The sequence below is a fragment of the Chlamydotis macqueenii genome, chromosome 4 (genome assembly GCF_036417535.1).
Source record: "Chlamydotis macqueenii isolate bChlMac1 chromosome 4, bChlMac1.mat, whole genome shotgun sequence".
Taxonomy (NCBI): domain Eukaryota; kingdom Metazoa; phylum Chordata; class Aves; order Otidiformes; family Otididae; genus Chlamydotis; species Chlamydotis macqueenii.
The window spans coordinates 83,993,615-84,020,369 of NC_141559.1; the positions used below are offsets into that span (position 1 = coordinate 83,993,615).

At 69.8% G+C, this 26,755-nt stretch overlaps 2 protein-coding genes and 1 long non-coding RNA gene across 5 annotated transcripts; 2 read left to right on the top strand and 1 right to left on the bottom strand.

Moving 5' to 3' along the window:
- Positions 1–866: 866 nt before the first annotated feature.
- LOC147601051 (uncharacterized) lies at positions 867–12,045 on the bottom strand. 2 transcript variants are annotated; one of them, XR_015258498.1, is made up of 2 exons: positions 11,944–12,045; positions 867–1,221 (listed from the first exon to the last, which is right to left on the bottom strand). It is a non-coding gene; the product is annotated as an uncharacterized LOC147601051 (long non-coding RNA). The 2 variants fall into 2 exon arrangements; XR_015258497.1 differs by lacking the exon at positions 11,944–12,045 and adding an exon at positions 1,330–1,569.
- A 959-nt stretch (positions 12,046–13,004) lies between these two features.
- PAIP2B (poly(A) binding protein interacting protein 2B) lies at positions 13,005–26,143 on the top strand. Of its 2 annotated transcripts, none has more exons than XM_086747269.1 (4): positions 13,005–13,092; positions 20,122–20,276; positions 23,499–23,675; positions 24,454–26,143. In XM_086747269.1, exons 2-4 carry the CDS (start codon positions 20,130–20,132, stop codon positions 24,508–24,510), a joined length of 381 nt encoding a protein of 126 aa, XP_086603395.1. In that variant the 5' UTR covers positions 13,005–13,092; positions 20,122–20,129; the 3' UTR covers positions 24,511–26,143. The 2 variants fall into 2 exon arrangements, with proteins under 2 accessions (XP_086603395.1, XP_086603396.1); XM_086747270.1 differs by lacking the exon at positions 13,005–13,092 and adding an exon at positions 15,273–15,392.
- On the top strand, positions 22,255–23,488 carry LOC147601053 (uncharacterized). Its single transcript, XM_086746569.1, has 2 exons — positions 22,255–22,356; positions 22,489–23,488. The coding sequence occupies exons 1-2, from the start codon at positions 22,255–22,257 to the stop codon at positions 23,479–23,481; spliced, it is 1,095 nt and encodes a 364-aa protein (XP_086602695.1). The 3' UTR covers positions 23,482–23,488.
- Positions 26,144–26,755: the final 612 nt, after the last annotated feature.

Below are 26,755 nucleotides of genomic sequence, written 5' to 3' on the forward strand. Positions count from 1 at the left end.
GCGGTGGTTCCTGCCTTACAGGGCCCCGGCTCGGCGCGAGGATCCCCTCCGCTGAGTTCCTCTTGCAGACGTCCTGCGCTTGACTGGGAGCCGGTGGCAGCCCCTGTTTTTCCAGTGCGCATCAGCCTCCCGGGGCCCTGTCTCACAGGGCCTGCTGCTGCTTCCCTGCCGCTCCCTGGAGCGATGTTTGCTTTTGGAGCAGCGGCATTAGCAGCCGGTACCTCCGCCGAGCTTCCTCCCCCGGGCTGCAGTGAGGCGGCGTCCCCAGACGCAGCCTGCCCCCGTTAGCTGCGGGCTGCGGCGCCGGTGCCGACCTGAGAGGGACCGCCTAAAACCTGCCGCCTCGGGTGGCCCTGCGAGCTGTCGGCACAGGGAGCTCCTCTTGCTCCGCGCTCCCCCGTGCTCTTGCCCGCGAAGCACCTTCACAGAGTCGCGGGCTCCTCTTCGAGGAGACGGAAGATGCCTGCAAGAGCTGCCGCGTTATTTCCTGAAAACACCAAAGCAGATGCCAAACCCAGCCACGGAGTCGGCCAGAAACACCGCTGCCGCGTCACGGCGGCCGCCCTCGGAACGCGTACGCTGTAAAGCAGGCCTGTGACCTGCTCTGCCCGGAACCGCACCATGTGCTCGCGCCGTGGAGCGTATTTCGGAGCCGCTGAAAGCCCTGCGCCGCGCCGCCAACGCGGCGGACGGCAGGCGCCCACTCAGCTGCTTTTCCAGCAGGCCGGGAGCGGGCTGAGCGGCGCCGGCGGACTGGCTGCCGTGCGGATCCGGCCGGCTGGGCTGCTTTGAGGTCGCTTGGGCGTTTGCCTTCCTCGCTGTGCGCGAGATCCCGCAGACGCGTTGCACGCAGCCAGCAAAAGTGATTCACTGGTGCTGGATTTTCTGACAAAGCTGGGCTGACACAGAAATTGCCTGCTGGTTGTCGTTTCCAAACCTGTTTCGGTTCCTCTCCAGCACATGCAAACTCTAATAAACCTCAAAAGTTAAGACTTCCTCATATTCTTAGCTTTCGAAACCTGCTTAGAGCCGTCTGCGCCCGCAGCTCGTGACTTCTGCAGACCACAGGCGCTCCTTCCTCCTGCCACAGCGCAGCCCCGAGGGCGGGGAGCTGTGTTTCCTAAGCCTCCGAATCACACTCGCAGCTAAATTGTCCGATCTGCGCCGTGGCGTGCTCCGTCGTTCTCGGCCCAGCCTGGAGATCGGCGCCGGCGAGGTGCCCTGGAAGGGAAAATCCGTTGTAAACGGGGATAGGATCGGCTTTTACGGCCGCACCACGGCGCTCGGGCAGGGTTAGCTGCGGCTTTGGGAGCAGGCTCTGCCCGGCACCTGCTGTGGAGACTTCAGCATCCCGTTGGGAAAGAACCGTTCGGGTCAAAGGCTTTACGCAAGAAAGATGAGATGAGCGCTCCGCCTGAACGGAGCGGGAACGCCGTCCTGCTCCCTCGGTAGCGCTCCGTGGCGCTGCCCCCACGGCCGTAAATCCTAACAGCTGAAAACAAGAAATGAAATTTGCGTCGAAAGGCACCGAGGTGCAGGCGCAAAGAGGGCTGGAGTCGCATCCACGCTCTCGTTTGCTAATGGCCAGGCGAGGCGTCGCCGCGTTGGTGAAATTACATAAATTAGGCGCCAAGGCCCTTGGGGACGTAAACGCGGAGGCTGCCTGCGCAGCCTGCTCCGTCCGACGTGTCCCGGTGTCCTGACCCGTCTCCGGTTACGTGATGCGAACGGCAGCCCCGCTGTGGGCGCGCGGGCGGGCACCTGCCTGCGGCAGGACTTCGCCTCGGTTGTTGCGAAGTTTGGGAGACGCGAAGGGCTTGAAGTAAAAATGTTGTAACCGCGTGAGAGCTTCAGCCAGGGCCGGGTCCTACTGCTGCTCCTGTGAGGACACCCGCGCGGGCTGCTCCGCAGGCCCCTCACTCCGGCTCGTTTCGGGTGTTCGCTGCTTCTTGGCCAAACTTTCTGTTTGAGCCCGAGTCCCGTCTCCCGTGCCGGCCCCGAAGCGCGCCGAGAGCCCTGTGTTGCACAGGGGCTGCGCGGGGAAGACTTTTGGCCAGGAAGAGGGGATTTTTCAGATCGGGCGGCCACCGAAGCCTCACGCCGAGACGGTCGCTGCTGGCGGGCAGGCACGCGTGGGACGCTGGCTGCCGGCGTCTCGGGGAAGAGGAGTAAACCACGCAGGAAGGGCTTCGCCTGGGCAGGGTTTGGCCACGCGACAACGTGCTCTGGCTCGCAGCTGCTCTCCCATCCCCGTCACGCTGCCGAGCCTCTCACAAAGTCCGGGTTTTCCGCCCAGTCTGGTCCCGGCACTCGGTGCAGCGAGATCGTGAGCGCGCAGGCGGAGCCACGCGTGTACAGAAGCCGTCGGGACAGCAGGAGAGGATCGAGCCCGGCGAGGGGAAGAGGCGCTTTTGGAGCGCGAGCAGCGTCCCGCGGCGTCCGGGGGTGATCCCAGGGGATCCCGGCTGCCGTGGGATCCCCCCGTTTGCTCTCCGCGTGGCTCCGAGGAGCAGGAACCGCGTCCTCCCGGCCTCTGCCTGCGCCAGGGCTGCTGGAAGCCCCCAAAACCACCCTCGTACTCGCCCCTCCTGCCAAGCTCGCTGCGTCCCTCCCGTCTGAATCCCCCGCCGACACAGGACCCGGGGCGAGGACGCAGAGCAGCCGCCGCCTCCCCATGGCCCGCTGCTCCTCCGCCGCGGCGCGGGACCCCCGGGTGTCGTTTTCTGCCCCCCCCCGCCCCGTTCCCAGCTGCGGCCTCGCCAGCCGGAGCCTTGGGGCTGCAGCAGGAGACGAGGGACGCGTCACCCGCGCTCCCTCGGTTAATTAAGGAATTAACCAGGCCTGGCGAGGGTGGCACGCGTTAGCAGCTGTGGCACGGGGAAGCCCGGGGGCTCGTTGTCCCCCCGGGGGCGTGTGACAGCCCCTCGGCCCTTGGGGGGCTCACGCCGCGTGACACCCACCCGCGCCCCCAAAACCGCTCGGGGGCACCCCGCCGCTCCGCAGGATGCGTCCCCACCGCGCTGTTTTACGGCCGGGTGAGCTGATGCGCGGCTCCTCAGCTGGGACGCTGGGAGCTGGGGAACTGGGGGGACTGGGGAGCTGGTGGGACGGGTAGCCCCGCCGCTGGCAGCCCCCCACGCGGTCACGCCAGGCTTAAAAGTCCCGGCAGCCGACGGAGCTTGAAACTGCTGAGCTCCAGGGCCGCATCCTGCTCCTGCCCAAGCCCTCGGAGGGGGGAGAAGGGGCGTTTCTGGGGCTGGGGCGCGGGGGGCCGGGATTTAGAACGACCTCTGCACAGCAGTGGGGGGAAAAACAGAAAACACCCGAGGGCCCACCCCCAGCGACGAGGCTCTGGCCTCCCAGTCCGAACGGGTCCAAAAGGGGACCCAGATGGGGCTTTTTGGGTGCTGCCTTGGCCACCGGTACCCCCAAACTGGCACAAAGCCACCCCAAAACGGCAGCAAGACGACGGGAACGGGAGAGAGGAGCCTGGGGGCACAGGCGGGGGACGCGGGCGCGGGGCTGGTGGGGCGAGCGCCAGAGGATGGGGCTGGGTAAATGTGGGGGGACGTGCGGCCCCGTGTCCCTTTTGGGGACAGGGCAGGGGACGTGCAGCCCCGTGTCCCTTTGGGGGACAGGGCAGGGGACGTGCGGCCCCGTGTCCCTTTTGGGGACAGGGCAGGGGACGTGCAGCCCCGTGTCCCTTTGGGGGGACAGGGCAGGGGGACGTGCAGCCCCGTGTCCCTTTGGGGGGACAGGGCAGGGGACGTGCAGCCCCGTGTCCCTTTGGGGGACAGGGCAGGGGGACGTGCAGCCCCGTGTCCCTTTGGGGGGACAGGGCAGGGGGACGTGCAGCCCCGTGTCCCTTTGGGGGGACAGGGCAGGGGACGTGCAGCCCCGTGTCCCTTTGGGGGGACAGGGCAGGGGACGTGCAGCCCCGTGTCCCTTTGGGGGGACAGGGCAGGGGACGTGCAGCCCCGTGTCCCTTTGGGGGGACAGGGCAGGGGACGTGCAGCCCCGTGTCCCTTTGGGGGACAGGGCAGGGGACGTGCAGCCCCGTGTCCCTTTGGGGGGACAGGGCAGGGGGACGTGCAGCCCCGTGTCCCTTTGGGGGGACAGGGCAGGGGACGTGCAGCCCCGTGTCCCTTTGGGGACAGGGCAGGGGGACGTGCAGCCCCGTGTCCCTTTGGGGGACAGGGCAGGGGACGTGCAGCCCCGTGTCCCTTTGGGGGGACAGGGCAGGGGACGTGCAGCCCCGTGTCCCTTTGGGGGGACAGGGCAGGGGGACGTGCAGCCCCGTGTCCCTTTGGGGGGACAGGGCAGGGGGACGTGCAGCCCCGTGTCCCTTTGGGGGACAGGGCAGGGGACGTGCAGCCCCGTGTCCCTTTGGGGACAGGGCAGGGGACATGCAGCCCCGTGTCCCTTTGGGGGGACAGGGCAGGGGGACGTGCAGCCCCGTGTCCCTTTGGGGGGACAGGGCAGGGGGACGTGCAGCCCCGTGTCCCTTTGGGGGACAGGGCAGGGGGACGTGCAGCCCCGTGTCCCTTTGGGGACAGGGCAGGGGACGTGCAGCCCCGTGTCCCTTTGGGGGACAGGGCAGGGGGACGTGCAGCCCCGTGTCCCTTTGGGGGACAGGGCAGGGGGACGTGCAGCCCCGTGTCCCTTTGGGGGACAGGGCAGGGGACGTGCAGCCCCGTGTCCCTTTGGGGGGACAGGGCAGGGGGACGTGCAGCCCCGTGTCCCTTTGGGGGACAGGGCAGGGGACGTGCAGCCCCGTGTCCCTTTGGGGACAGGGCAGGGGGACGTGCAGCCCCGTGTCCCTTTGGGGGGACAGGGCAGGGGACGTGCAGCCCCGTGTCCCTTTGGGGGGACAGGGCAGGGGACGTGCAGCCCCGTGTCCCTTTGGGGACAGGGCAGGGGGACGTGCAGCCCCGTGTCCCTTTGGGGGGACAGGGCAGGGGACGTGCGGCCCCGTGTCCCTTTGGGGGGACAGGGCAGGGGGACGTGCAGCCCCGTGTCCCTTTGGGGGGACAGGGCAGGGGGACGTGCAGCCCCGTGTCCCTTTGGGGGACAGGGCAGGGGGACGTGCGGCCCCGTGTCCCTTTGGGGGACAGGGCAGGGGGACGTGCAGCCCCGTGTCCCTTTGGGGGGACAGGGCAGGGGGACGTGCAGCCCCGTGTCCCTTTGGGGGGACAGGGCAGGGGACGTGCAGCCCCGTGTCCCTTTGGGGACAGGGCAGGGGGACGTGCAGCCCCGTGTCCCTTTGGGGGGACAGGGCAGGGGACGTGCAGCCCCGTGTCCCTTTGGGGACAGGGCAGGGGACGTGCAGCCCCGTGTCCCTTTGGGGGACAGGGCAGGGGACGTGCGGCCCCGTGTCCCTTTGGGGGACAGGGCAGGGGGACGTGCAGCCCCGTGTCCCTTTGGGGGGACAGGGCAGGGGGACGTGCAGCCCCGTGTCCCTTTGGGGGGACAGGGCAGGGGACGTGCAGCCCCGTGTCCCTTTGGGGACAGGGCAGGGGGACGTGCAGCCCCGTGTCCCTTTGGGGGACAGGGCAGGGGGACGTGCAGCCCCGTGTCCCTTTGGGGACAGGGCAGGGGGACGTGCAGCCCCGTGTCCCTTTGGGGGGACAGGGCAGGGGACGTGCAGCCCCGTGTCCCTTTGGGGGGACAGGGCAGGGGGACGTGCAGCCCCGTGTCCCTTTGGGGACAGGGCAGGGGGACGTGCAGCCCCGTGTCCCTTTGGGGGACAGGGCAGGGGACGTGCAGCCCCGTGTCCCTTTGGGGACAGGGCAGGGGACGTGCAGCCCCGTGTCCCTTTGGGGACAGGGCAGGGGACGTGCAGCCCCGTGTCCCTTTGGGGGACAGGGCAGGGGACGTGCAGCCCCGTGTCCCTTTGGGGACAGGGCAGGGGGACGTGCAGCCCCGTGTCCCTTTGGGGGACAGGGCAGGGGGACGTGCAGCCCCGTGTCCCTTTGGGGACAGGGCAGGGGGACGTGCAGCCCCGTGTCCCTTTGGGGGGACAGGGCAGGGGGACGTGCAGCCCCGTGTCCCTTTGGGGGACAGGGCAGGGGACGTGCAGCCCCGTGTCCCTTTGGGGGGACAGGGCAGGGGGACGTGCAGCCCCGTGTCCCTTTGGGGACAGGGCAGGGGGACGTGCGGCCCCGTGTCCCTTTTGGGGGACAGGGCAGGGGACGTGCAGCCCCGTGTCCCTTTGGGGGGACAGGGCAGGGGGACGTGCAGCCCCGTGTCCCTTTGGGGGGACAGGGCAGGGGACGTGCAGCCCCGTGTCCCTTTGGGGGGACAGGGCAGGGGACGTGCAGCCCCGTGTCCCTTTGGGGACAGGGCAGGGGGACGTGCAGCCCCGTGTCCCTTTGGGGGACAGGGCAGGGGGACGTGCAGCCCCGTGTCCCTTTGGGGGGACAGGGCAGGGGGACGTGCAGCCCCGTGTCCCTTTGGGGGACAGGGCAGGGGACGTGCAGCCCCGTGTCCCTTTGGGGGACAGGGCAGGGGACGTGCAGCCCCGTGTCCCTTTGGGGGACAGGGCAGGGGACGTGCAGCCCCGTGTCCCTTTGGGGGGACAGGGCAGGGGACGTGCAGCCCCGTGTCCCTTTGGGGGACAGGGCAGGGGACGTGCAGCCCCGTGTCCCTTTGGGGGACAGGGCAGGGGACGTGCAGCCCCGTGTCCCTTTGGGGACAGGGCAGGGGGACGTGCAGCCCCGTGTCCCTTTGGGGGGACAGGGCAGGGGGACGTGCAGCCCCGTGTCCCTTTGGGGGGACAGGGCAGGGGGACGTGCAGCCCCGTGTCCCTTTGGGGGACAGGGCAGGGGGACGTGCAGCCCCGTGTCCCTTTGGGGACAGGGCAGGGGGACGTGCAGCCCCGTGTCCCTTTGGGGGGACAGGGCAGGGGGACGTGCAGCCCCGTGTCCCTTTGGGGGACAGGGCAGGGGGACGTGCAGCCCCGTGTCCCTTTGGGGACAGGGCAGGGGACGTGCAGCCCCGTGTCCCTTTGGGGGGACAGGGCAGGGGACGTGCGGCCCCGTGTCCCTTTGGGGGGACAGGGCAGGGGGACGTGCAGCCCCGTGTCCCTTTGGGGGGACAGGGCAGGGGGACGTGCAGCCCCGTGTCCCTTTGGGGGGACAGGGCAGGGGACGTGCAGCCCCGTGTCCCTTTGGGGGGACAGGGCAGGGGACGTGCAGCCCCGTGTCCCTTTGGGGACAGGGCAGGGGGACGTGCAGCCCCGTGTCCCTTTGGGGGGACAGGGCAGGGGACGTGCAGCCCCGTGTCCCTTTGGGGGACAGGGCAGGGGACGTGCAGCCCCGTGTCCCTTGGGGGACAGGGCAGGGGACGTGCAGCCCCGTGTCCCTTTGGGGGACAGGGCAGGGGACGTGCAGCCCCGTGTCCCTTTGGGGGGACAGGGCAGGGGACGTGCAGCTCCGTGTCCCTTTGGGGACAGGGCAGGGGACGTGCAGCTCCGTGTCCCTTTGGGGACAGGGCAGGGGGACGTGCAGCCCCGTGTCCCTTTGGGGGGACAGGGCAGGGGGACGTGCAGCCCCGTGTCCCTTTGGGGACAGGGCAGGGGGACGTGCAGCCCCGTGTCCCTTTGGGGGGACAGGGCAGGGGACGTGCAGCCCCGTGTCCCTTTGGGGGGACAGGGCAGGGGGACGTGCAGCCCCGTGTCCCTTTGGGGGACAGGGCAGGGGACGTGCAGCCCCGTGTCCCTTTGGGGACAGGGCAGGGGACGTGCAGCCCCGTGTCCCTTTGGGGACAGGGCAGGGGGACGTGCAGCCCCGTGTCCCTTTGGGGACAGGGCAGGGGGACGTGCGGCCCCGTGTCCCTTTGGGGGGACAGGGCAGGGGGACGTGCAGCCCCGTGTCCCTTTGGGGGGACAGGGCAGGGGACGTGCAGCCCCGTGTCCCTTTGGGGGACAGGGCAGGGGACGTGCAGCCCCGTGTCCCTTTGGGGGACAGGGCAGGGGGACGTGCAGCCCCGTGTCCCTTTGGGGGGACAGGGCAGGGGACGTGCAGCCCCGTGTCCCTTTGGGGACAGGGCAGGGGGACGTGCAGCCCCGTGTCCCTTTGGGGGGACAGGGCAGGGGACGTGCAGCCCCGTGTCCCTTTGGGGACAGGGCAGGGGGACGTGCAGCCCCGTGTCCCTTTGGGGGACAGGGCAGGGGACGTGCAGCCCCGTGTCCCTTTGGGGACAGGGCAGGGGGACGTGCGGCCCCGTGTCCCTTTGGGGACAGGGCAGGGGGACGTGCAGCCCCGTGTCCCTTTGGGGGGACAGGGCAGGGGACGTGCAGCCCCGTGTCCCTTTGGGGACAGGGCAGGGGGACGTGCAGCCCCGTGTCCCTTTGGGGACAGGGCAGGGGACGTGCAGCCCCGTGTCCCTTTGGGGGGACAGGGCAGGGGGACGTGCAGCCCCGTGTCCCTTTGGGGGGACAGGGCAGGGGGACGTGCAGCCCCGTGTCCCTTTGGGGACAGGGCAGGGGGACGTGCAGCCCCGTGTCCCTTTGGGGGGACAGGGCAGGGGGACGTGCAGCCCCGTGTCCCTTTGGGGGACAGGGCAGGGGACGTGCAGCCCCGTGTCCCTTTGGGGGGACAGGGCAGGGGACGTGCAGCCCCGTGTCCCTTTGGGGGGACAGGGCAGGGGACGTGCAGCCCCGTGTCCCTTTGGGGGGACAGGGCAGGGGACGTGCAGCCCCGTGTCCCTTTGGGGGGACAGGGCAGGGGACGTGCAGCCCCGTGTCCCTTTGGGGACAGGGCAGGGGGACGTGCAGCCCCGTGTCCCTTTGGGGGGACAGGGCAGGGGACGTGCGGCCCCGTGTCCCTTTGGGGGGACAGGGCAGGGGACGTGCAGCCCCGTGTCCCTTTGGGGGGACAGGGCAGGGGGACGTGCGGCCCCGTGTCCCTTTGGGGGGACAGGGCAGGGGACGTGCAGCCCCGTGTCCCTTTGGGGGACAGGGCAGGGGACGTGCAGCCCCGTGTCCCTTTGGGGGGACAGGGCAGGGGACGTGCAGCCCCGTGTCCCTTTGGGGGGACAGGGCAGGGGACGTGCGGCCCCGTGTCCCTTTGGGGGGACAGGGCAGGGGACGTGCAGCCCCGTGTCCCTTTGGGGGGACAGGGCAGGGGACGTGCGGCCCCGTGTCCCTTTGGGGGGACAGGGCAGGGGACGTGCGGCCCCGTGTCCCTTTGGGGGGACAGGGCAGGGGGACGTGCGGCCCCGTGTCCCTTTGGGGGGACAGGGCAGGGGACGTGCGGCCCCGTGTCCCTTTGGGGGACAGGGCAGGGGGACGTGCAGCCCCGTGTCCCTTTGGGGACAGGGCAGGGGGACGTGCGGCCCCGTGTCCCTTTGGGGGGACAGGGCAGGGGGACGTGCAGCCCCGTGTCCCTTTGGGGGGACAGGGCAGGGGACGTGCGGCCCCGTGTCCCTTTGGGGGGACAGGGCAGGGGACGTGCGGCCCCGTGTCCCTTTGGGGGGACAGGGCAGGGGACGTGCGGCCCCGTGTCCCTTTGGGGGGACAGGGCAGGGGACGTGCGGCCCCGTGTCCCTTTGGGGGGACAGGGCAGGGGACGTGCAGCCCCGTGTCCCTTTGGGGGGACAGGGCAGGGGGACGTGCGGCCCCGTGTCCCTTTGGGGGGACAGGGCAGGGGACGTGCAGCCCCGTGTCCCTTTGGGGGACAGGGCAGGGGGACGTGCAGCCCCGTGTCCCTTTGGGGACAGGGCAGGGGGACGTGCAGCCCCGTGTCCCTTTGGGGGGACAGGGCAGGGGACGTGCAGCCCCGTGTCCCTTTGGGGGGACAGGGCAGGGGACGTGCGGCCCCGTGTCCCTTTGGGGGGACAGGGCAGGGGGACGTGCAGCCCCGTGTCCCTTTGGGGGGACAGGGCAGGGGACGTGCAGCCCCGTGTCCCTTTGGGGACAGGGCAGGGGGACGTGCAGCCCCGTGTCCCTTTGGGGGGACAGGGCAGGGGACGTGCAGCCCCGTGTCCCTTTGGGGGGACAGGGCAGGGGGACGTGCGGCCCCGTGTCCCTTTGGGGGGACAGGGCAGGGGACGTGCGGCCCCGTGTCCCTTTGGGGGGACAGGGCAGGGGACGTGCGGCCCCGTGTCCCTTTGGGGGACAGGGCAGGGGACGTGCAGCCCCGTGTCCCTTTGGGGGGACAGGGCAGGGGACGTGCAGCCCCGTGTCCCTTTGGGGGGACAGGGCAGGGGACGTGCGGCCCCGTGTCCCTTTGGGGGGACAGGGCAGGGGGACGTGCGGCCCCGTGTCCCTTTGGGGGGACAGGGCAGGGGACGTGCGGCCCCGTGTCCCTTTGGGGGGACAGGGCAGGGGACGTGCAGCCCCGTGTCCCTTTGGGGGGACAGGGCAGGGGGACGTGCAGCCCCGTGTCCCCGCAGAGGCACCCCCGTGCCCGGGACCCCGTGCGGCGCCCCGGGACGCCACGTTTGACATTCCCCGGTGGGCGGCCGCGGCCGGGACGGCGTGTGACGGCGCGTCGGTGGCACTCCCGGCCTGGCCCTGGCGCGCGATGGCCTTCGCCGACCTCGCGGCGCGACCCGGGGACGGCAGCGCGGGAACAGCCGTGCCCTCCTGCGCCGTCGCCCCGCTCCGCACCGGGACTGCTGTACCCCGACGTGACGTGGGAGCCCCCGAACCGTGTCCCCCGCAGCTCAGGTCCTGGCCCTGCCTGCGTACGGGAGCCCCAGCTCCACAGGGGTCCCTGCGCCCCCAAAAGCTGAAGGGGATCCGCAGGTGGGGGGGGGGGGCTGGGCTGGGGGGCAACTGCAAATGCACCGGAGCCGGGGGGCGGGACGCGGGGAACCGCCGGGCTCCGTTACGGGCAGTAAGGACGCGCGTCCCTGCGCCAGCACCCCCAGACCCCCCCCCAGCATCTCCCACGCCCCGAAAACCCGCGGGGGCGAGACCCCGTGCGCCGTGCCCCCGTGCTGGTGCGGGCCCGGGATGGCGCCCCGTGGCCACGGGCTATTTTTGTCCCGTCTGGTGGCCGAGCCCGCTGCTCAGCCATACAAGGAGCCGTCAGCCGGGGGTAATTTGTCCCCCCGGGTGCCAAATTTCAGGTCACCCAAGTGGACCTGGGAGCAGGGGGGGGTCACCTTGGCGCAACAACTCGCTCGTCTTACCCCCCGCCCCCCCGCCGCCCCATCCCGCGCTGTCTTTTCGGGGACGCCTTGTGATGTTTGTGTGTCCCACCCCCCGTTTCTTAACTCGCCCCCCGAGTTGGCAGCTGGGGATGAGCGCGTTCGCGGCGGATGAGGGCGGCCGGTTGGAAATAGCTCGCCGATCCCGGGCCGGGCAGCGCGGCGGCCGTGGGGCCGGCGACAGCACGCAGGTGCTGGGCCGGGGGGCGAGGGGAGGGCCGGATGCAGGGCCAGCGGCAGCCCCCCAGCGCAGCCGGTCGTTTTTTCGGGCGGGAACGCCAAGTGACGTGCCCAGGGACGCGCAGGACACCGGTGGCAGAGACACCCTCACCGCCGTGGGCCGTGTGTCCCCCCCCCAGGGGGCTGTTTTGGGGTGGGGGCGCATCCCTGCAGCACACAGCATCCCCTGGCTGGACCCCCAAATCCCGTATCCCCCAGGATGGAGCCTTCTGGGGGGGGGTTGCACCTCCCCACAGCACGGACACCCCCCCCCCCGCAGCCAGGGGCATGGGGCCCCCCAAGCTGCCACTCCCCCCCCCAATTTTAGCAAAATCGCAGGGTGGAAGGGGTGTGGGGTCACCCACGGGTCACCCCCTTCTGCCGTGGGGCTCCCCACGGGTCAGCCCCCCATCCCGGGGCTGGGGGGGGGGGGGGCTGCTTCTCCCACCCTCCGTGCCCCCATGTGGGGTCTGGGGGTGGCAAACGGCGCTTGGGGGCTGGGAAAGGCTCAACACCCCCCCCCAACCCCACCCGGGCGTGGGGACCCCCCCGGGGGGCGGCACTCACCGTCCGAGCGGGTCGGGGGGCAGCGGGCCGGGGGCGGGGGGGGGCTGGGGGCCCCGTTTGCGGGGCGCGGAGCCCCCGCCGCTGCCCGCCGGCATCTCGGGGGGCCGGGGCGAGGGTGGTGACCGGCTCGGTCCTGGCAACCGGCCCGGGCTCGTCACGGGCGGGCGGGCGGCGATCGGACACCGGTACCGGGGGGGGGGGGGGCTGGGGGGGTTGGGGGGGGCGGGGGCGGCGCCGGGGGAACCGGGGCTGGGTCCCCCCAGAGGTGCCCCCAAAACCGGGGGTGCGGGGCTGGGTCCCTCCGGTGTTCCTCCCACCCTGGGGGTGCAGAGCTGGGAGCGCCCCCCCCCCGAGGTGCCCCCCAAAACTGGGGGTGCAAGCTGGAACCCCCGCCCCTAGGAACCCCCCAGCACTGGGGTGCGGGGCTGGGCCCCCTCAGCTCCCCCCACCCCGGCGGCCGGCGCTGGACCGCCCCCCCTCCCCAGTTCCCCCATTTCGGGGGTGCAAAACTGGATCCCCCCCCCCCTCGCCCCCCCCCCGCGGTGCCCCCACAGCCACGCGCCCGCCACGTGACAGCACCCCCGAGGATTCCCCCGCCCCCCGTGTTTACATGGACCCGCCAATCAGCGTCTCTCTAGCAGCACTCCCCCTCGGCGGGGCTGTCGGTTTGTGACGCCTCTCCCCATTGGGCTTCGCGGCCGCCAATCGGGCTCCGGGCGGAGGGGGCGGGGCGGTGTGGTTATTTACATTGCGGTAGGTCACGCCCAGCCCGCCATCGCTGTCCCGCCCCACGTGGGGGACGCGTGCGCCCAACCAATCCGACCCCTCGAGTTTAACCAATCCGAAGGCCAGGAGGTGGACCCGGTTCTCCAATCAGCCTGCGGCAGAGAGGGTGAGACTAGAAGCTGGAGTGACAGCGGAGTGGTGCAATAGTGACGCGTTCCCTCGCCCCTCCGCCCAACCAGAATTAGAACCAGGAGCGAGTGGGCGGGGACGCGTGGAGCGGTTGACCAATGGGGTGCCATCCTGCGGGGGGCGGGGCGGCGGGCGTGTCCCCGCCGTGCGGGGCGGGCGGAGGGGTCCGGCGGCGGCGGCGGCAGCGGAGGGGGGGGCGCCCGCGGAGCGGCAGCGGCCTGGCCGGGCCCGCAGGTACGGGGGGCGGTGGGGGGGGCTCCGGGGCGAGCCCCCGCCGGGCCTCGGCAGCCCGCGGGCCTCTGGGGGCGAGCACCGGGCGGGGGGGTCCGCGGCTGGCGGGCCCCGGGAGCGCCTAGGCCGGGCAGGCCGCCGCCGGGCCCCGCTGCAGTTAAAGCCCGGCCGGGCCTCGCCCCTCTGGCCGCGCGGCCGCGGGGGACGGGCAGAGCGGGCCCGGAGGGACCCCCGGCCCCGGCCCCGGCCCCGGCCCCGGCTGCGCCGTGAGTGCGGTTTCTCCCGTTTCTCCGCAAAACGCACCGCGGCGCGGCGGGGGCTGCCCGAGCCGGCCAGCCGTGCCCGCGGGGGTGCGGCCCCGGAGCAGCCGGCTCGCCGGTGCGCGCCCCTCGGACGTTCCGTCGCGGGCTGGCGGTTCGGGCTGCGCCCGGCGTGCGGTGGCGGGCCGGGCCGGCTGCGGCCGGGCGGGGCTGGGCGCGGCGCGGCCGGTCCGGGTCCTGGCTCCGCCGCCCGCCGCGGCCCGGCGGAAGAGGCCGCCTGCAGCCCTGGGCTGCGTTTGTTCGCTGCCCGCGGGCCCGAGGCACAAGCGCGCGTTGCGGCCCGGCGTTGGGAGCGCCCGCGTCCGCCGCAGCCCGCGGTGTTTCCCTCCGCAGCGCTCCCGGCTGACAAGCTGGGGTCAGCCCGCTCCCAGGCTGGGAGGGGAAGGGCCAGGCAGCGCCCGCACGCGTGTCCCGGCAGGTCCCCCTCAGAATTCCTAGAGACGGGCACACGGCGGGCTCCGAGCGCTTTGCCAGCGGGAGCTGGACTTTCCCGCAGATTTTCGGGCTTTTGTCCTGCAAGCGAACAGCTGAGGAGGGAGACGGGCTTGTTGCCCTCCCTGGAGGCAGGCGTTTGTTTCCGCCGGCAGCTGGCCGCGGGACGGCGTGGCGAGACCCTCGGCCGCTCACCTCTGCGTCACCGCCAGACCGGGCTGGCCGGCCCGCGGCGTCCCGGGGACCGCGGCTGCGTGAGGGCAGCGCCTGTCCCCAGAGCTGTCATCGCGCCGGCCCTTCCGCCCGTGTTAATTTGGCGCGGGCTGCTGCCAGCCGGCCTGCCCAGCACGCGCCCTTGTTTGCTGTTGACAGGCCGCGTTTCCTCAGGAGAACGGTGCCGAGCCCCGGCAGGCGTGCCCGTGCTGCCGTCCGAGGGACGGAGCGGCGAGAGCCCGGTCCAGCTGCCGAGTGCAGACCCGGGCTCCCCAAACGCGGGCTGGGCTGCCGCGTCTGCCTTCGCCCCCGTGGCCTCGCCGCGCTTCGCTTCCCCGGCCCCGCTCCGAGAGAAGGCGATGGCGTGGAGGGCAGGCGTCCGGCGCCGGAACGGGCGAAGCCTCCGGTGCAAACAGAGAGAAAGCTGCTCCTGCAAATCCGGCGGCCCTGGCAGAGCGTTCTGTCCGCTGCCCCGGTCGCTGCTTCCAGCTGCCGCGGCAGAAATTGCACCGCTGGCTGTTTCTGCCCCGGGTTCTCCCTGCGCGCGCCCGGGCGGGCAGGGAACGCCGGCCCGTGGGGGTCCCTCTGCGGGGAAGGGCGGCTGCCGGCCAGAGGGTTCCCCTCCCGGAGCAGAAGCGGCCACGACTGGCCGGGGAGCTGGAAGGTGCTGCTTGTTCTGAAGTCTTTGAAAACTCTTTGAAAAATTTGAAGAAATGGTAGAGTGCTGCTGCTTGCGGGCTCGTGCCTGGCGCTGGCCGTGTCGCGGCGTTAATCCCGGCCGGCAGCGCGACCCGTCTGGGAGCTGCCGCGGGCGGGACGAGATTAAAAGCGGCTCGGTGACGAGCAGCGTTTCGGATGAATGTGAGAGGAGCTTTGTAAGCGTTTCTCGCACGCAGCTCAAGAGCGCGTTCGGTGTTTCCGGCGCGTTCCAGACCACGGGGGGATCTGGCGCTTTGGGTTGTGCCTGAGCAGAGCCGGGGTTGTTTTTCCTTGTGGGTGCGGATTAAGATAATGCGGGATGAGATTATCCCCCAGATGGGAGATGGAAATGGGATGCCGTTCCTCAGCAGCTGAGATGGCTGAAAATGGAAAGCTCCACGTCTGCTGCGGGCTGCCAGCCGGGCCTGGCACCCGCCCCGCGAGCCCGGCAGCGTGAGGAGGGAGTACCGGGAGTCCGGCCTAGCGTTAGAGCCCAGACTAATAACCTGGGCCACCCAACGCCCGCTAATTACAGGGGGCTGCAGACAGCCGGGAGCGCCGGGCGGCTCCCGAAGGCCTGCACGGCTCGCCAGCTCAGCGCTTCAGCGTCGGCCGTGGGGAAGGAAACCTGAAGTGCGGGTATAATGGCGAGGAGCAGCCCGGGGGAAAAACAAAAAAAGACTTGAAACACGTCGGGGTGGGGACAGAGCGTGGGCTGGATTGCAGCCCGGCAGAAAAGCCGGGCCCAGTCGCGCCGGGTTGCCTGGCGAGGCCCGGCTGGAAGCGGGGGGCAGGGGGACGCCGCAGTGCCGTGCGGGGCAGCTGGCAGCGCTGGCGGCTGCCGGAAAAATCGACGCAGCGGGTAAAACCGGCGCGGGACGGCGCGGCGCAGACCTCGCCCGCAAAGCGGGATTAGAGTAGGTAATCCCCGCGAGGGCGCCGGGAGCGCGGCTGAACCGCAGCGACCTGTGGAGCTGGAACGGGAGAGCCTGCTCGCCTGGGAAGGGAGGCCGACGAGCTGCCCTTCTCCAACTGCTGCGGCGGGGGGGGTCGGGAAGGGGCCTGCAAAAACGCCCAGCCCTCTCCTCCCTCCTTGCCCCGGCGCTGCCCGGGCGTGGGTCGCGCTGGGTGGGTTTTCCTGCGGAGCGACCATCCCGCCTGCGACCCCCGCCGTTCCGGAGCTATTTATAGAGCCCGGAGCCCGCCGGCCGCCCCCTCCCGCGTGGATCCCGGCGCTCCCCGCCGAGCAGCCCCCGCCGCGGTTTTGGCCCCGGCCGCGCCGGCCTGGGAGGGGAAGGAGGACCATATGTCCCTCGCGCTGCGCCAAGGCGCAGCTGTGCCCTTCTCCGGCCGGGCTGACTGTTAACTCTTTGGGGCAAAGGTGGCTCCTGCCGGCCTCGGCGTAAGAGAGACGCTCTCGGCGGGGCCGAAGCCGGCCGGGAGCGGGGCTCGTGAGGGGCCTTGCCTCCCGGGAGTTCCTCTGGCCCGCGGGCCTGACCCGGGCTCGTTCCGGCGTGTTGTCCTCCTGCGTTGGGTAGGGAAACGGCGTAACAGCCCGCCTGGAGAGAGCGGATGGCCACCTGAGTAATCCTGGGGGTCGGAGCGCGTCCCGATTATTAATAACTCGCTCTGCTTCTGCTGCTCCTTCGCCGAGCCCGAAGCGTTCCTGCGTCTCCTCTCTCCTTCCAGGACGGCTCAGTGCAGCCACAGCGCGATCTCGCCGCCTGCCGCCTCTCATCCTTCCCCCTCCAGCCCGCGGACGGTGCCGCAGCCCCCGCCTGCCGTTCCCTCCGCTGGAGAAACGGGGTCACCTCACTTCCCCACCGCCCCAAACGTTCTCCCGCGCCCCCCGTACAGCTCGGGCGGGTGCCCGCGCCGCTGCGCTTGCTCTCCTCTCGCTCTCTCCCTCGGGGCCAGCCCCCTCTCCGATACCACACCTGGGTGCTGCCTGCTCGGAGAACCCTTCCCCGCCTCCTGCAGCGTCCTTCCGCAGAGTTTCTGCCCTCCTCGCGTCAAACGTCTCGACGCGGTGACCCCGCTCTCGCTCCGCTTTGTAATTCCAAGGAGCGGCAGCGCGGTGGGACGAGGCAGCCCGCTCGGCCTCGCGGCGTCCGCTCCGAGGCAAGGGCCACGTGCCGGGCGTGGCGCGGCCCCACCGCCTCGGCGCGGTTTGCGCCGGCACGGTGCGCGCGGGATCGGACCGCGCCTTCCCGCGCCGGCCGCACCGAGCCGTTGGCCCTCGGATGTCGTGGTCGTCGTTGACTGTTTCCGGGCTAGCGGCCCCGGGACCGCCTGGCAGCCCCAGCTGGGGCCAGATCCCCGGAATCCGTGGCCTTGGCGCATCACCAGACACCAGACAGGCACCGAATTCCTGTTTCCCGGTACGTTTTCCAAAGGAGCGCACCGTGGCAGGCCGCTGCCCCAGCCGTGGGTGAAGGTGTCTGTGGGGACGAGCAGGGACCGCCCGCGCTGCCTCCCCCACCTCGCGGGCGGCCCCAGCCTGGCTGCGCGGGATTTGCCGTGCTCCGCATCGGGATGCGCGGCTCTCGGGAGGTGCTGCGTGGTTTCTGAGCTCTCCGCACCCACGCTGGAGATTACTTTTCCTTTTTTTCAATCTACCTAATTTTCCGCGGAAAAGGAGAAACAAATCCAAGAAGCCTTGCTTATAAGAAAGCAGGTTTTTAAATTTTATTTTGGTTTTAGTGGAGCAGCCAGCTTGCTGCGGCGTCTCGGCGACACACCAAAGTTCCCCTGGCTCCGCACGCGCTTCGTGGGCCGTCAGCAGGCCGACGGCTGCAGCGCTGCTCCGGTGACTCAGATAAATAACACGCAGACTGAAACGCTCACTGAGCCGGGCCGGGCTGGAAAACGCGCCCTCGCACGGCTCGGGAAGCTTTGGGGTGGCTTAAATCTAACAAAAGAGGGGGGAATGGCGCGGCAGGGGGACACACGCGACAGCAGCGGCGAAACAGCTTCCACGGTGAACGGGGGGGCGGGGAACGGGGCTTTGGACACCCGCGCGGTTAAAAAAAACGAAGGAAGAAAGAAAGGAAAAAAAGAAAAAGAGAGCCTGTTGGTGGCAGAGTAACCAAGTGGCATTGACCGTGGCGTGGAGGTGCAAACGCTGCGACTCTGGCCAGCGGCGGATGGTGCGCGGTGTGCCCGGGGCTGCCCCTCCTCGGGGCCCGGCTCTCCGTCCGCGCCCTGGGGACGGGGGCAACGGAGAAGGGGATGGCAGAAGCCGAAATGGGGAAGCCGGGCTCCGCTGGCATCCCTGGCCCCTGCCTGCCCCACAGGAGCCCCTCGGTTCGCTCCGTGGGCCGCAGCGGGCCGCGCGGATGGCCGGGGGGCTGCGGGCTCTGCGGGTGTTTGGGTGCCGGCAGCGCTCGGGGCTGCCGCGCTGTTTGTGCCCAGCGCTGCCTTCGCTGCTCCCCACCCGCCTGACAAACCCGTCCTGCCGCCGCGAACCACCGACGTCCCGCCGCTGCGCTACGCACCGGGAGGGAAACCGGGCACGAGCCGTCCTTCCGCGTCTCTGCCGCCAGCCCGCGCGCGCCGCCCTGCTCCCGCAGCTCCCTGCGGCTCTGCGGTGGGTCCCAGCTCGCCCGCGCCAGGCGTTCAGGGAAACCCCTGTGCTGCTCAGACCGGGCCGCGGGGCTCCGCCGGGAGCCAGCGCCGCGGGAGCAGGGCTCTGCAGCCAGGCTGGTAAGGAGAGTGAGTCCCGGGGAGGGACAGGCTGGGTTTTTTTCAGCATAAACCCCATAAAATAAAGCATTGCGAAAGCCTCCCCTCCTCCCCTGCTGCTCTCAGTTAAACCATTCCCTGCAGCGGCCGGCGCGGAGCTGGCAGACCCGCGCCGGCACCTCGCCCCGGCTCTCGACCGCGGCTGCCTGAGCCAGGCCGAGCGGCAGGACGCCTTTCGGTTCGGCCCGGCGGCGCGGAGCGCCCGGCTCTGGGCGCTGTACGTAAGCCGTGCGCCCCGCCGGCTCCTCAGGCCTCCCGTGTCCCTGAGCTCCGGGCTCTGCCTGCGCGCGCGCCGGCGGGGAGGGAAGGAGAGCTCCTCTCCAAACCTTTCGTCCTTTGCTGCTTTTCCTTTTCCCGTTTTTCCCCTTTTTTCTCGGCCCAGGGGCAGCTGTGTGAAAGCTGTGCCACTCCTGGGGACCGGAGAGCGCCGGTACGCGAGGGCCGCGCGCCTTGGTTAGTGACAGGGATGCTTTTCAGAGAGCAGCCTGTGACCGCCGTCCTGTGCTTGTCTGCGCTTCAGATTCCTCCCCAAAATAAGAATGACCCGCCTGGGCTCCAGAGCGGGCTGCGTTTCACGATGTTAACAGGGGCTCCCCCCCCCGGGTGACCGGGGCGGCTGCTGGGGTGAGTGGAGACGGAAAAGACCGGGCTCCAGCAAGGCTGTCGCGTGCTCTCAGCTTCGGTAGGGCTCCAGGAGCCTCGGAGAGGCCGGGCGCTTTGTCTCCGCGTTCCTAAAGCAGCACTGGGCATTCCCGGACCACGCTGGGGCCCGTCTCTGACGGCTCCCTGGCACCTCTGAGGAGAGGCTTGTCCTGGGGGTGCTCTCCACCTCATCCCAGCCTGGGGCTGTCGTTGCGTGACGTTCGGCCGTTTTTCAGCAGCGGGGTGCCGTTCCTCGGGGTTTCGCTGTTGAATTACCGGCTCATTGATCTGTCTGTGCGCCCTTCGCTCAGTCCGCTTCCTTCAGAAACGGAGGCCTGCCGCTGCGTGAGGTTTATCCTGCCGCACGCCGTGCTCCTGGCACTCCGATCCTGCTGCCTTAGGAAAAGGCAGCCTGTGTGTCGCAAAAAAAGCCCACTGAGGCTTTTGTGAAGTGCCCTCCGAAATAAAGACATTCCGGCAGAGGTAAGGGGGCAGGAACTGGCGTACGAACGTTCCGCCAAGAAGTTCAGTGTTTCTGTGGCGTTGGTGTGTTGACTGCAGCGGTAACCCGGCTGTGGCCTGTCGGTGTGTTTTGGGGCAGATTTTAAATAAATCTGAGGGACGGCTGGACAGGGTGCGGGGTGCCGGTGCCTTTCCGAGCCCTCTCCACGGCTTGTCCGGGAGCTGCTGCCCGGATCAGCCCGTGCTCTCAGTCCAGGCCGAGTACACCCAGACCATCCCTGATCGATCGAAACCGTGAAAACCCGGTGTTGCTGCTGCCGGGGAGGCGTAGCGCTGCTTCCAGGAGAGAAGGGGGACTGGGAATAGCGCCGTGCCGTGAAAAAAGCAGCCTGGAAGCAGCTGGAAGCCCAAGCTGTCGCACACCAGCACGGCCAGTGGCGAGCGCCTGCGTGGGAGCCGGCGCGGGCGGGGGGGCGCGGGGGTCCCGGGCAGCTCCTCACGCCCTCGTTTCTCTTCCCAGAGTCAGTAATGATGAATGGCTCCGACCTCGCCAGCACGACGGCGTCCAGTCCCAAATCCAAAGAGGACCAAGCGGTGAACGGCCACGATGAGAAGGAGAACAACCCCTTTGCCGAGTACATGTGGATGGAGAACGAAGAGGACTTCAACAGGCAGGTGAGCGCGGCACGGGTCGACGCGGTCCCGAGCAGGCGTGGGGCAGCGTGAGGTGCTGTGTCCTAACGGCCAGCGGAGCTCTGGAGGGCTGCTGCTGCGTCGTGGTGGGACCTGAACAGCCCCTGCTTGCGGGATAACGACGTGACCCCGCGAGGCGGAGCGGAGGGAGCGGCCGCGCAGCGTCCTCCTCGTGCTTCTGCTTTGGGTCTTGACCCACGTGCCGGGGCAGCGCAAGGCCGGAGCTTGCTGGAGGCGTGCTGGTCCCTCCTGCCTTCGTCCCAGCAGCTGGAGAGGAGTCAGGCGCCTTGAGCTGGGCGAGGAAGGAGCTCGCCCTTTCAGCCGGCTGAGCGGTGCTGCAGGCAGAGTCCCCGGACGCTGCTGGACACTTGTCCCCTTGCTGAAACGTCCCCACGAGCGTGGCCGCGCCCCGCGTTCCCATCCCCGGGGTGCGGGAGACGGGCGGGGAGCGACTCTGGAGCCACGGGTGGGCTGCGCAGAGGGATCTCGCGTCCCCACCACGCTCCTGGCCACCACAGCAGGGTTTCGTCAGCTTTCCTGCTGTCCTCAGCAGAACGTCTCCACGTGGTAACGCTTGGGTCGTGTTCCCGCAGGAGGAACCTGCGGCGCCCGCCGCCAGCACCCCCCGGTGAGCGTGCCGCGGCTGCCCTGCGCCGCCCCGCACCACCTCAGCAGTTGCTGGTGGGCCGTGAGTCAAGGCTTTTGTTTTAACGACGTGATGAGGCAGCGGGCGGCCCCCACGAGCAGCTGGGCTGGTGCAAATGTGCCGGATTAATTAGTTAAAGCGCTGTCTTGATTAAAAGCCCGACGAAGGCAAAGCGAACCGTACCGCAGCCCTCGCCTCAGCGCCTTGGCGATGCCCCGGGGGCTCAGCCCTTTGTCCGGCTCAGGGAAAGCGGTTCGCGCAGAAGCTGGAGTCGCTCTTCAGGGGCTTTGAGGTCCCTGTGCCTGCTGGTGGCGTGCCAGCCGGGAGGGGAGAGCTGTCCCGCGCCAGGATCTTCGTCTGGCGGAAGGCAGCGCTCCTGGAGAAGCTGTCCTCGGGCTGGCACGGGTGCGCGGGGGCTCGGCTGGGGGTGCTGTGCCTCTCGTCCGGCTCCGTGCTGCTCCGTGGCCCGCGGCGCTCTGAGCGCTCCCGGGAGAGGACGGGACGCTGGTGATGGGGCACAAGCTGCCTCCTCGCCCACCCTCGCGGGGTTCCCGCCGTCCGGGCCCTGAGCAAGGGCAACAGGCCGGTGTTTTCAGAAACCCACGAGCTTTTTGGCACGGTCCTCCCTTCTTCGTGTGAGCGACGTTCCTTTCCCGTGGAGCCAGCACATCCCGGAGCGCAAAAAGGGAGTGGTGGGCCCCTGCACTGAGAGAAGCCGTGCTGCCAGCAGGTGAGGCTGGCGCAGGAGGTGACGGAGCCGCGTTAAATCCCCCGGGAGCCAGAGAGGAGCCCTGCGCAAACGCCGAACCCTGCTCTGCTGGGCCAGGCTGCCGTGATGCAGAGAAAAGGAGCTGATGGCTTCAGGCGAGAGGGGTGGCGGGCGTGAGCGTGGCCAGGATCTGCCCCTCCCCGCCCCTGGCCCAGGACCAGCGCTGTCACCACGTCCCCGGCTCGCAGCCGGCGCTGGCTTTGGCCCCGCCGGCCAGCTGCACGCAGCAGAAAGGCTCGGGTGCGGGAAGGGGAACGGGCGCTGCGGGGCTGCGGGCAGAGCTCAGCTGGCAGCGCGAGGCTGGGAGCAGAGGGAATATTCAGCGGGCTCTGAAGAGCTGCGAGACGCACAGCGCTCCGGGCTCGCTCCACCCAGAAGTGCAGGATCCCAGCGCAGTCCTCGTCGCCGTCACAGCCGGGGCGAGCCGGCAGGCCTGGCGTGGTTGGCTTTTAGGGTTTTTTTGTTTGTTTTATGTCCTGTTTCCACGTGCTAGTGGCAGCGTGTGGCTGCAAGGACAGGCTCTGCAGAGCCGTTTGAGGATAGCGATGGTACAGGGGATTTTCCCTGGGCCAGAATCCGTTTCCGAGGCTGGTGGAGAGAGGCTCCACAAAGCTGAGACTGGAGGCAGCGTCCAGGGCTCGGTTCCTGTGAGAGAGCTTTGCACCATCCCTGCAAGGTTTCCCAGCTGTGGTTTAAAGTGGGGGACTGGCTGCCAGTGACCCGAAAGCCAGCAGCGCTGGGGGTTTACTGGTGTTACCTCCCCGAGCCGTTTCTGACAGACCGGCTCTCAGCGCCGCGCCGGGGCAGTGGGACGCTGGGGCCCGCTGGTGGCAGGGGCTGCGGTTCGGGGCGCGGTGGCTCGCAGAGCTCCCTTTTCCCCCCAGGAAGGCGGTTTCGGTTGTAGTTTCTACTTTCCGGCGGTGAAACGGACAGGTTTAAGCTTTTCAGAGCGTTCTGCGATTCGCTCGGCCCTCTCGGGCTCCGTAACGGCTGCCCGAAGTCGCGCTGCTTGCTGGCTGTCGCCCCATCTGCTCCGGTTCTGGCGACCGCGTGCCTGTGCGGCTGCAGGCCGGCAGCGCCGCGAGCTGCCCGGCTCCCGGCCTCGCTTGCTTTGCTGGAGCCAGCAGCCAGAGAAAGCCAGCCGGGCGACGGCAGCACTGGTTAGCGCTGGGCTGGTGGCACGCGCCTGCGCGAGGGTCAGGACGGGACCCCCCGCCCCCGTCTCCTGCCTCGCTTCGCCTGCACACCCCTGCGTCAGCGCCTGCCGCTCCGGGAGCCAGTCCAGGTCCCGCGGCTTTCCTCGGCCTTGGGAAGAGTTTTCCTGCAGCGGAGACGGCATCGTCCGCGGTGCACTTGACGGGAGCCGACTGCCACCCTGCATCGGCGCTTGCGCCGACTCTCACACCACCCCGTTGGTTTTCCAGCGAGTTCTGCTGGGCCCCAGCAGCCTGAAGTCCTGCGCTTGCCCTGACGCGTCTGCGCGTCCCGTGAATCCGTGTCCCGTGAATCCCGTCCCCTTCTCTTCTGGATTCGCCTGGCGCCCTGAGGCTGCACCTCCCTGCGCTGGCCGGGAGGCGATGCCCCCGCCCGGCTCTGCTCCGCTCGAAGGTGCCGGGTTTCGCGCTCCTGTGCTTCCCGGCGCTGGCTGCGGGCAAGCCGGCACAGCCGCGCTCGTCTGGGTTTCAAACAGAGCCCCGGCTGTCCGGCGGCGTTCCCGGGGCACGGGCAGACCCTTTTCCTGCGGGAACCACGTGGTTTGTACCTGCGGCTGACGCCTCTCTCTGGGCAGGTGGAGGAGGAGCTGCAGGAGCAGGAGTTTCTGGACCGCTGCTTCCAGGAGATGCTGGAGGAAGAAGACCAGGACTGGTTCATTCCGTCGCGCGACCTGCCCCAGGGCATGGGGCAGCTGCAGCAGCAGCTGAACGGGCTCTCGCTCGGCGACGACCACGGCTCGGAGGACATCCTGGTAAGGGGCTGGGACCGCGCACCGTGCGGGGCGCAGAGCGGGGGACCTGGCCTGGGGAGGGGGACGGGTTTCCCGGGGGGTTTCCCGAGCGGCGCTGGCTTGTCCGTGCAGGAGCTGGTGCTAACACCACGGTGACGACGCTTTTTGGAGTTTTCTGCCAGGATACTCATTTCAGCATTGTCTCCTGAAGACAAAAGTCCCCAGCTTCGCAGAACTCGCTCTCCAGAAGCCGTAGGAACGGGGCTTCCGCTCGCGAGCGAGCTGGGCTCTGGTCCCGGGGCAAACCAGCAGCTTCCTTGCCTTTTGGGCAGCGCCAGGGTGTCCTGGCAGGCTGGAGAGGGACCGGGGGACCCGCCGGGTCTGCTCCAGGGGCACTGAGCGCCCTGAGACTTTACAGGTGAAATTCAGAGCGGTGAAAACCTGCCGGGTGGCTGCGGCGTGAAGGCAACGCCTGTTTTCATCCCTGAGAGCAGGAACGTGCTGCGGGGCCGCAGGGACCGGCACGCTGCCGGCCGCGCTGGGGGTGGGCTGCTTTCCCTCCCGGCTGCCCCGCGGGCGGGGATCAAACGGCCGCTCGCACCTCGCGGCACGTCCGCGGGCAGCCCCGCGCCGAAGCGTGGACGGGGAGGGACCGAGAGAGCAGGTTCTCCTGTGTCTCCCCCCAAAAAAGCCCAGCCTGGGAGCAGCTGCGGGTGCCCGCGAGGGCCAGGGCACCGCCGGGGCGCGGGGGTGCCAGCACTCGGACGCTGATGGCCCCCCCTTCCCTCTTCTCTTCCAGAGCAAAAGCACCTTGAACCCCGACGCCAAGGAGTTTGTGCCGGGCGTGAAGTACTGAGCTGCGGGCAGGCGCTGGAAGGACCGCGTCCCGCGCCAGGGAAGGAGGGAGGGCATCGGCCCCGGCTCGGCTCCGCGCCGCAGCGGCTGGCTGCAGCCTGGCGAAATCTTGCTCTGCGCTTCAAGAACCCTTCTTTTTTCCCTTCTTTTTTTTTCTTTTTTCTCTTTTAAAAAGCTCTCCCTTTGTACGGTCCATCACTTTTTTGGGCAGTTTTTGCTTCCGAGGACTTGTGGCGCTCAGGTCTGTGCTGGAGCCCCGCGCTCCCCAGCGTCGGGCCCGTTTTGGCGCGTGCTGCAAACCCGCCGAGGAAAAGCCCCGTTTTCCTGGTTGAGCAGAATCCATGGGGATCCCCCGCCCGCCCGCTCCCGCCCTGGACGCAGCGAGCCGGGGCTGGGGCCGCGCTGGCTCTCCCTCTTTCCGTTAAATAGAACTTCATGCGCTAAAGGAGAAGTGAAGTGTAACAAAAGACTGCAGGCCCCGAGTTCCTCCGAGCAGCGCCTGCGCGGCTCTCCGCTCGCTGTCGAACGCTAAGTTCCGCGCTTCTCTGCCGGTTGGCGAGTCCTGCCCGCGTCATCGGCTGCGGGGCTCCTGGGGCCGCCGGACCCGTCGGACGTCGCCCCGGCCGGCCGTCCCGAGGGAAGGGCTGCTCCTCAAACACACGGCTTCTCCTGAAAGAGTTCCCCCCGACTCCTGAGCGCGTCCAGCGCCACGGGCTCGGCAGCATCTGTTCCGTCACTGGTGCAAAGAAAAGCGAGCAGAGCCCGTTCTCAGCAGCGGGGGAGCTGGCGGCCGGCAGCGCCCTGGGGGAAGGATCCTCCGCCAGGATGAGTCCCAGCCCCGCGGAGCGCCCACGGATGTAGGCAGAGGTGCCGGGCAGCGCGCCACGCCGGGCCCTGCGGTGCCTTCGCCGAGGCTCCAGCGGCGCGTGGCGTTCCAGGCGAAGCACCGGAGCGGCTTGTGGCGAGCAGGACCCGCGCCGCGGCAGCCGAACTCGCTCCTGGGGATCCCCACCCGGCTCCGGCTCCCCGCCCCGTGGCCCTGGGCGCTCTGGGCTGGTAAACCCTGTGCCCGGTGGGCCGCTCTGGAGGGGGACCGCGGACCCCTGCGGGGCTCGCGGGGACGCAAGCTGGTGCCACCCCGCGCGGAGGGCTCGCCGTTCGCTCGGCACAGCCTGCTCGGCGCCCAGCCCGGGGCCACTGGGCCGCAAACACTAACGGCGAGCGGAGGCTGGAGCTGGTTTAACTGGGCTGCCCGCTGTCGCTCGGCACAGCTCCCGTCTCCGGCCGCCGCTCCTAAAACCAGCACTAAACCCGACGCTGCCGCGGCCGGGGCCGGCCGCCTGGTGAAGGCACCCGTCTTAAATATTGCTGCCCAGGGGCGTGGGGGGTGAGGGGGACTCTCCTGGTTCCCAGTACAGCCCGTGCCTGCGGCGCCTCCGCCTGCCCGGGGCTCCCGAGGCTCCGGGGCCGAGCTCCGGCGGAGCGGGCCGGGAGCGGGGCGCGGGGAAGGGCAGCCGCACGCCGGGCAGCCTTCCGAGCGGTGGCGTGGGGCTTTTTCCCCTCCACTCTTTCTCTGGTTCCCATTTGATTTCTTATCGGGGAAAAAAAAAAATAAAGCACCCCCCACCCTCTGACGCGCTGTACGTTTCAGATGATGCGGTCTCAAAAATAAACTTTTTTGGAAGGGAGCGGGGCGGAAGCCCTGCCCGGAGAGCGGGTGAGGTCCCCGTTCAACGGCAGCTCCGCGCAGCCGGGGTTCGCTGCTGGCCGCCGCCAGCCTGGCCGCGACGGCGAACGCTGGGTCTGAGCGTGCGGCGCCGCTTTGCTTCGCCGCCGCCAAGTTCTGAGGCAGCTGGAAGCTCCCGGGGGGTTTCCCGCCTCGCACCCCCGAGGTGGCTGGGGGCGGAATCGGCTCAGGTTTGTGCTTGAGAAAAGAAAATTGAAAAAAAAAAAAAAAAAAATTTGAAAGCCGGGGAGAGGACTCCCAGCGTGGAGGGCACCGGACGCGGGGTACGGCAAGCGGCAGCGCCCGGCCCCGCGGCATCGTCCCGCTGCGGGGCACGGGAGCCTGGCTGGGACGCCGCGCTGAGCCCGCGGGATCCTCCCCGCCTGGGACCTCAGCTCCGCGCCGCTCCGCGCCGCTCCGCGGGCACCGAAAGAGGAACGCGCGAGGTCCGGTCTGCCCGCGTTTTCCGGCTGCCGCACGAGCGTGAGGCCCCGCCGCCCCCGCGCCCAGCCCGTTCCCC

Bases quoted from the DNA above. Each gene is read 5' to 3' on its own strand.
- PAIP2B (XM_086747269.1), top strand. From the start codon at position 20,130: ATGATGAATGGCTCCGACCTCGCCAGCACGACGGCGTCCAGTCCCAAA. The intron at 20,277-23,498 runs GTGAGCGCGGCA...CTCTCTGGGCAG, and splicing joins AAGAGGACTTCAACAGGCAG to GTGGAGGAGGAGCTGCAGGA. The intron at 23,676-24,453 runs GTAAGGGGCTGG...CTTCTCTTCCAG, and splicing joins ACGGCTCGGAGGACATCCTG to AGCAAAAGCACCTTGAACCC.
- LOC147601053 (XM_086746569.1), top strand. From the start codon at position 22,255: ATGGTACAGGGGATTTTCCCTGGGCCAGAATCCGTTTCCGAGGCTGGT. The intron at 22,357-22,488 runs GTGAGAGAGCTT...CGTTTCTGACAG, and splicing joins GCGTCCAGGGCTCGGTTCCT to ACCGGCTCTCAGCGCCGCGC.